General features: G+C 43.3%; 1 protein-coding gene across 1 annotated transcript in view; it reads right to left on the bottom strand.

The window, feature by feature from the left end:
• Positions 1–6,336: 6,336 nt before the first annotated feature.
• Positions 6,337–9,033, bottom strand: part of LOC122396872 (visual system homeobox 2-like) — a 56,040-nt gene continuing 53,343 nt past the window's right edge. The window contains exons 5-7 of the mRNA XM_043395602.1: positions 7,469–7,643; positions 6,788–7,039; positions 6,337–6,500 (exon numbers count right to left, since the gene is read on the bottom strand). Coding sequence (XP_043251537.1) covers positions 6,337–6,500; positions 6,788–7,039; positions 7,469–7,643 — 591 coding nt within the window. The remainder of the gene's footprint in view (positions 6,501–6,787; positions 7,040–7,468; positions 7,644–9,033) is intronic.

Raw genomic sequence — 9,033 nt, 5'->3', positions numbered from 1 at the left:
TGAACCGGGGACCGCTGATGACCGCTGATGGCCGCTGCTGACCACTACTGACCAGGGCTGACCATGGCTGACCAGTGCTGACCAATACTGACCACTACTGACCAGTGCTGACTCGCGTTCCTGCCACTACTGACCACTACTGCCCGCTGCTGACCACTACTGACCAGTGCCGGACGGTGATGACCTATGGTAAGAACTGTTTAAATATTCTCTCCCCTCCTTTATTCTATCGTTTGATACCAATTTCGCGTCAATGAACTGATTTTGCCTTGCTTGCCTAACTGACGTTGCTATAATATGAATATTTTCTTACTTTACAGATGGTAACTACCCTATATACTGACAACAAGTAGTAAGTCCACAACACTTATTTATATTTTATTATTTTTATTTGTTTATTTGATGTAAATTCAAGCTTCGATATGTATAATATTGTTTTCTTGCTCGAATTCTTGTAATAGTCTACGGAGGTACTTTGTTGATTCTTCCATTTCGTTTGATTGTTTGGCATTGATTTAAATTGGTGTCTCGATCCAAGTTACATTCATTACAATTACGAATTTGATATGTATAACATTGTGTCGATGACACTGATAAATATAAGAATGTTCCTTTTAATATGTAGAACATGGTGTCGATGCATATACCATATTTGTTTTGAAGACACTGATTAATATGAGATTTTTATTTTTTAGTTAGGTGATGTCGTTTTTAAGTGTTTGATGTCTCAGAGATGTGACAAGTCTACCGGGCCAAACATGGATAAGATGTCTCAGAGATGTGATAAGTCTACCGGGCCAAACCTTGGTGAGGTTTTTGGCACGTACAATTGGAAATTAAATCGTAAGGCATGGGGTTAAGGTTCGACTGGTTGTATGCGTGCTGTCTTTGGCAAGTGTAGTTAGTACCTTTTGCTTAAAATTATAATCTTCTTGCACACCGCGATTTTTAAAATGACAAATGTCATAGTAGATTCATTTTTAATTTGACACTCGTTTTAAAATGAATATATAATGAGTACATACAACATATATGAGTAGTATCACTTTCTCTCGTTCGCTTGTTCTCTGGTTCTCGCTTTCCGAGATTATGTCTCGACCGAAAGGATCGGAGAGTTTTGGCTCGATCACCTCTGTTTGATTGAATGAAACATGTGACGCCTGTGTATTAGGTGTGATAGCTCTTACCGCTTCAACCCTGGTGCAGCTTGGTTCAGCTTAAGTGGGGCCTCACCGAGCGCATATATTCTCCTCTTTATACGGAAAAGAGAATGACCTCCGGTGAGAGTTCTTGACCCATATCCGTTCTCGAGTACTAAGCGGGTCCTGTTGTGACCGTGTGTCCTCCAGGGCCCGGCGGTTGTACGTAGAGAGGTCCGATCGACGTGGGTCAGGGGCGCGACTTGCTTTTCTGATAATCAAGGCCGGGGGGGATCAATCTGATACCCACACTCACTGCACGCTTATGAGCACGTGTCGCGTCGCGTTTTATTTAAGCGTGCGATGTTATTACACGCCGCAATTTTTAATATGACAAATATCGTAATATCAATCGAAAGTAGAGTCATGATTTTAATATCTATTATAATACTTATAATTATATTAATTTTAGAATGAGTGTCAAATTAGTAGCTTCCGATTTTTCTTTACATTCTTCAATAATTAAATTCACTTTCATAATTTAGTTGACGACTTTGGGTATCTTCGATATCGAACATACCCAAAGTCTTCCTTTACTTATTAAAATATATCATTAGATTGACTTGCAAGAAGATATTTCGCGACGAATACATTTTAGAGTCAAAGTAACCTCGTATATTATGTACTATTTTTACTTTCTCACTGCACTTGCCTGTAGTTGCAGTATTTGTAGTTTTATAGATTCGGTGTTGGGTATATAGTTCTTGCATGTGTCAAATGTTTGTTTGTTCTCTTACTAATCTATTAAACAAGTTTCTGTTACAGAGCATATTCCTATGGAAGTTTCAGGTATATAAAAGTAATAATTAAGAATTGTTACAATTTTATTTGATACTGCTTTGTTTGTGTTTCAGAAAATCATCGTGGGATAAATAGAAGATAGAAGAAAGAAGAATGTATATCATGTATTTTGTTTCAGATTGTTTAGTTTATGTTTTAATAATTTAAATTTATAGTTAGGTAGAATATAACAGTAGGCAATATTTAGGTCTATTTCTCTGTTTTGTTCATGAGAATTTAGAGGCAAATTCGTTCTCGAAAAACTCTTTCGTTGGTTATTTACTTCGTTGGTTGTTTCCTTCATTGGTTGCACTTTCATTTATTGCTTCTTCGACCAATGATCGCTGGTCACAAAAGATCTTTATAGATCATATAATCTAAGGTCTTTATAAATAATATAAATTAATGGAGGGTGGTTGGGAATCGGTTAGGGCGGGTCTCCATTCGCAGCAACCTCCACGTGGTGAGACCTGGGTAATGTTATTTAGCGTTTAATTAATAATCGTATCACTTTTAGCCGGGTAGTGCAATTATTAATTAAAAACTAAATAATATTAGCAAATTGGCTGCGATCCGCCTTGCATAGGTCATCATAAATATAGAGCTTCTTCACTACGTTAGTTTTGATTCTCATTGATTCATCAAAGATTCTAAAGTATTGTCACAGATGAGGTATAGAAGTAGATCCTTCATCCAATGTATTTTTGCGGCCTATTTTTATGGGGTCCCGAAACCCCATTACCATTTTCCTGTTATTCGCAACGTTACCGACAGATTCAGAAATTAATCTACAGCTGTTTGCCTATCAATAATAATTCAGTGAATTTTCAGGTCGGTATGGCAGGCAGATAGGGCCACGAAAGTCCATAAGGTCACTCGTATATCTCATCTGTGGGTACTGCATTGAAATTATTTCTCTGCATCTGCAGTCTTAATTCCTAATGTTAGGGGCGCTGAAAACATATTCTAGCCGGAACTGATAACGTTGGAAACTACGAGGAAATGATAAGGGGGTTGAAAACCCCAAAGACATGTGAAACGAAGGAGCATTGTTTCCAATGTCCATTTTACACTTGGCTTTTGTTTGTACTTCGTCAGTGATTAGGCACGAGGGTAAATTTACTCTGCATGGCATCTTGGCTACCAGAGATGTCGCCATATTATCGAATCCGAACATTCTCTGCTCACGAAGGACTAAATTCGAAAGTTCTGACTATAATACACCCACCCCTAAAAGCTACAAGTCTTCAGATCTAACCTTTAGCCCCTTTTTACTCTTCTATGAAGGAAGTCCGTGATATTTGATCCTTGATTGATAGAACGAACTAGACTTCTTCAGAATTTCGATCAGAATTATTTCCTGGTATATTTTTAACAAACCAAAAGGCGTAGAATTCAGGATGAAAAACAAATAAAACGTTTCTTCCGTGCAGCGACGACAAGAACGAGACATCGAATTAATAATACTCGCAGAAAATTTGTCGCGTTCGACGAGACAAAATTTCGAAGGCATTAACGACGTTCGGTTTGGACATTTGTTCGAAATTCAGGTCGCGAGCGTATTTTTATATCGGGTCCGCGTTAAAAATTCAAACAGCGCGACAATTAATAAACTTTTAATTATTTTTCCGCGTCAAAGGGCCCTTTATATCGGGGCGTCATTATCGCCTTAAAGCGATGCGAAAAAAAAAATTTCACGATACATCGAAGCCCATAATTCGTTTTTCAAATGAGAATTATTAAACGCAGTTCCGCGCGATTTCTGAAAAAATCCACGAGCGTCATTAGACGTAATTGTTGATTTTAATGAAACAGTCTTGCCGCGTCGTTAACATCGCCGAAACAGACAATGCTTTACTCTCGCGAGAGTTATTTAAAATTATCAAAAGAATCTTGAAAGCGATCGCCAAAGACAAATGATAACCAGTAATACAGATTCGATGTTGAAAACTTTTAGAATGTTTCAATTATAGTTTAGATCGAATACCTGTTTAAACGATCTCGTCAGCGATGGTCGAAAAAGGGTACGACGAATTGATGAAAATGGGGAATAGGAACGCAGTGGCGTTTTGTTCAGAAACTTTATTCATTACATACACTAGCCGACTACTATGCATGCGTTGGGGCATTCAGATACAGGGAGTTCGCTTGCGATCCGAAGAACGTTGTTTAACGCGCGTAATTCGCGAACAACGGCGTTGTTTTTATTCATTTTCGTTACTTCGTTTCACCCTTGCCCCCGTGGAGCATGTGGTTACCTCATCCCGTAATTGATTCGTTTAAATTATAGTGCGTTACGTTACGTGTAATAGTCCGGGTGGGGTCTAAGACGAACGAAACCCTCTGCTCGTCGAGCTTTCCCTCGCGGATCGGGGGGCGGGGAATCTTTAAAGCTGTCGCCTTCGAAAACAGGGGAAAAGAACGATCGAACAAAATAAGATAAAGGAACGTGTAAAAGTTACGCGATCGGAAGCAAGACTCGAAAACTCGGTGTGCGCAAATTAGCCGATCACGGGACCGACGCTGAACGCAAAACTGCAAAGAGACTCGTCAGACTTAGCGTGCCTCGCAACCACATATATTCGTATTTATATTTTTATATATATATATTTATATATGTATACTTTGTATTTATATATTTATATACAGTGGGCGGGGGGGTAAGGTAACGACGTCGTCGCGGCGCGAACGCTCGCTTCGAGGTGAAAGAATAAAAATTACAAATAGTGCGCCTCTGTATCGGCCTGATCCTTAGGCATTGCTTCCCGTTGACCGTAGGATGCGAGAACGATTAGGGGAGTGGTCCATCGCGACGCAAAGCACGAGTATCGATAGGAACGATCGACTCGTCCTCATCGATATCCATTCTTCCACCTTCTATTTTTACAATTTTTAACAATTCTCTGCCGCGAAACTGGCTCGCGAAAACGACAAATCTTAGCTCCTAAATTATGTAACAAACAACGAGTTCCATCGTGAATCCCGTGATCCTGATCGTCGCGATCGAATCTCCCTTTTCTCGTTGACGATTCGCATCCTACGATCCTAGTCCCTAATCGGCATCGAATTCTCCGATCGGCCGTCGAGACGCCGTTACACCGACGACCGCCACACGTAGGTGGATCCGTAAATAAAGTATAATGCCTTAACGAGCTAGAACTTATACCGACATATTGCACATTTGACAACAGTTACGTTCTTCTTTTAAGTACTTGAGGGGGGGTATAGGAAGTGTTCGCTAATAAACATTTCTGTTGCACTCTGTCTCGCGGGTTGATCCAACGAGACACCGTCATTCTCACGCACTCGTGCACACGCAACACTCACGCATTATCGATGAAATGAATCCTCGAGTCTACCGTCCGTCGAGGACCGTAAGGAAAAGATCGGTTCGCGGGCGACGCGACGCCTCGTAGGCGTCTTCGAGGTCAAGTTCGATGTGTCTGTGGCTTCTAATTCGTTAAATCGTCTCACTCGTCGCGGTGATTCGTTTTATTCGTCGTTTCGTTGCAAGTCGTTTCGGTGGTCGCCCTGAGGCGTAATCTCTGTTTTAAAACACACGCTCCCGTTCGATTCACTCTACTCAATATCACGGTTGCCATACATATGTATATATTTATATATACGTATATGTATAATACATAATACAACTTCTATAATATATATTACACATATACTCGCACTATTCAAAGCGGCTAGAACTCCTAATTAGTTATTTTCGTTCCACTTCGCGTCGAATCGTCGCCTACTCGCGTCCACGGAGCTGTCTGGCGTTTTGCTACCCCTAAGTTCAGGGTGAACGAGCGATCTCGTTAACGATCTCGACACCTCCGATGCCGGAAATCGCGAGATAGGAACCGACGTCGACGGATGGAAAGTCATCTTTGCTCCACGGATCGATGATTTGTCATTGTACCGGCCGTCCATAGGCCACTGTTTCGTTGATGAGGACCGACTCCAAGTGGTTCTCGAACGAGAACCGCGTAGGCCCTACGCGATATCGATCTATCGCTTCGATGATGCCTCGACGATCGTGGCGATTCTTCGTCTATTTCGTTGTGTTTGCGTTCGCTCCTAGTAGGCAGTTCCTTCGGACCGGGATACCCCCGATCAGTCTCGATGATTCTGTTCGCGGTAAATCGTCCCCGTCGACTCATAGAAAAAACGCTCCGACGAGAGCTCCGTTAACGACTGTCTCGAACTCGGTTCCCTCGACTCGCGAGATCTAGAATCGGTGGCCCGGGCTCGGACGTCTCCAGTGGCTGATCGGTCGAGAACGGACCACCTGTCTTCGTCTCCAAGGTGTCGAACGGTTTCCTGTGTTCGTTGTTTTGCGGGAAAAGCGTCGTGACGGCGATTAAACGGAAGCGTGGAGCGTGCTCGATGGGGGTCCTGGCGGGTACGCGGCGCTGGTTGGCGCCGCCGTGGGCTGCAGGCTCAGTTGCAGCTGATGCTGCTGCGCCTTCGCCCTTAGACAGGCGATGCTCTCGTTCCTGAGCTGCTCCGTGTCCTGTACCATTCCTGCGAAACGAACATTCCACCCGGTTAGTCGTAGACCCGCCAGAAATCGAGGAGTCGATTCCCGATGGTCACAGCGGGAGCAGACACGATATATTCTTCGGACATAAAAATTTCGATCTCATTAGGTGCATGCAGGCGTTCAAGTACGATTATTCTCGATCGTTAGAAACGACGACAGTGATTTTAGGATCCCGACTTGTATCCTCTGGTTGTTACAGAATTTGCCATCGAGTCCGAGCGGCGGAGAATTTTATTCGATAAACGCGAACTCGGCGGACATAATGTACCTGAAGAGGATGAGGGTCCCATGCCATCCTGACTTTCTTGGCCGCTTTCGGAGCTGGTCGGTCCGCCTTGGTGATGGCTATGATGGGGGCTGCTTCCGCTTCCGTTGTGGTCGTTTCCGCTGTCCTCGCCGCCAGACTTTAGATGCTCCGCCGCTTCGATTGACTTCCGGTGCATCCCTGCGGGGCCACAGTCAATCAGTTCTTGATTATTTTCGATATCTTGACTAAAGCTGCTCGTCTTAGATGATTGAGCTGATACACACGAACAGAAAAACAAAGTCGAGTTTTGCTCCGTTGTCTACGATCGTTTTCGTCGCGTTCATTAAGCGTTGCTAACTCCGGCAGCTTGATTTCTACCGAGAACCTTTGTGATCGATCAAAGATCGTGAAATTAAAAATAACAGGACGCAGCAGGTCGCGTCAAGTCCAGTCTTCTAACACGACGATGAAACAGTTGCGAAACCTACATATGCGAATATATTTAATTGTTCTTCTTGCAGTCTCGTTGCATTTGCGACGAAACAGACGGACGCGCGTTAAAAGAAACGTTTGCTAGGCGCGGGCGCTGGCACAAAGGGGTTAAAAGGGAGGTGTCGCGCGTAACCGCGTTTCGGAAGTTAGCAAAACTTAATGCGCCGGTCGTGTCGAGATTTCGGGGAACGAAACACTGACGATTCTCACCTAGCAGCCAGGGCGCGACCGACTCGTTCTCCTTGGCGCTCTTCAGAATGGTCTCCGGAAGCGGCAAAGAGTGTCGCACCATCGCCCCGTACAGCCCGTACTCCGCCATTATGGTGCTTCTGCCCCAACACTTCTCCGTTTTGCGCCACTTTGCTCTCCGGTTTTGGAACCACACCTGAAACGATAAATTACAACTATGCCTAAACGCTGTTTCGTCATTAACGTTACCACTTCTGAAACAAATTAACAGTACTTTAAATCAACCGAAGTTACGTTAATTATTGTGACTCTGGACGAGTACCAGTAACAGAAGGAACGAAACCAAGCGGAAGATTGCTTATTAGTTTTCGAATATTGCTCCTACGGCCCCGAGGAAGCGTTTCTGAACTCGTTGGAACTTCCCCTGGCCACACTCTTGACTCACGCGTTTATTTAATGATCATTGTCTCCTAATTGGAACGCAACGAGCGGGGCGTCGAGCGATCGGTTTCGTGCGTGCGGTTCCGTGCATCCTCATAGTTAACTATTACGCTTAAACGATCGGCTCGGTGTTCGTTATCCTGTTTTTCGCGGTCCAGTATCCAGTTAGGCTACTTGTTAACGATTCTGTTCGTTGGACCACCTAGGGGGACGACGCGTGCCGGTTCCTCGGGACACGCTCGCCTCCACGGACGAGTTTCAACTTTAACGAGCTCGAGTGCTAAGAAGTTTGCCGCCCCGTGAAACGACAATGAGTAAACTAATCGTAGCTGCGAAATTGGTAATTAGAATCTGCGGTGTTCAGCTTCCCGAATAAATTATGCACCCTCTTTTTACCGATTTTTAACACTAAACCTATCACGACCGGTTCAATGATTTATATTTCATTGTAAAAAGAAAAATTCTGGTTCGTTTCCGATGTAAATAGGAAATATACGAATAGCAGAAATAAAAGGAGAGAATTTTCAGTGTCCATTGTCTTAGAATAGTCCAACAACGTGCATCAAAAATAGCGAAAATTTAGACGCGTGTAGTTCCGAAACTATTAGTGCTTTATCCATAAACGAGGCATCATTAGAAGCGGCAAAGCCTCTCCTTTAAAATGGTTTTTGGTTTTCGTAGATACGACTTTCCGTTTTCGAGATATCGCAATTTTAGTGAAGGCGTAATTCTTTTATGGCGCTTCCCATGTTAAAACAGGCATTAAAAATACTAAAACTTTGGACCCGTGTAGTTCCGAAACTACTAGTGTTTTCTTCATTATTAAACTACTGTTAGGAGCGGGAAGGCTTCCCCTTTAAAACGGTTTTTGATTTTTGACGATCGGACCATCCGTTTTCGAGATATCGCAATTTATGTAAAAGGTAATTATTTTCGTTTTCACTATCTCTGTCTTCGTCTGACGCGTCGCGTCTGGTCTCTCGCTCGCACGTGAGTCGAGACACTCGTGACCAGGAAGTCGTAGTATTTCCAAGAATTTACTACGCATTGTTTACTTTCTTACGCGCGCGAGGTCATTCATCTCGCATCAATGAAACTCCGAAGCCTCGTATCTTCGAAACTAGCCACCGCATCGACTTGAAATT

Source organism: Colletes gigas, unplaced genomic scaffold (genome assembly GCF_013123115.1).
Source record: "Colletes gigas isolate AHSC1104 unplaced genomic scaffold, ASM1312311v1 Colletes_gigas_Sc00008, whole genome shotgun sequence".
Lineage (NCBI taxonomy): Eukaryota > Metazoa > Arthropoda > Insecta > Hymenoptera > Colletidae > Colletes > Colletes gigas.
Note: the sequence above shows the minus strand (reverse complement) of the source record. Positions and strands in the feature narration are given on the sequence as shown.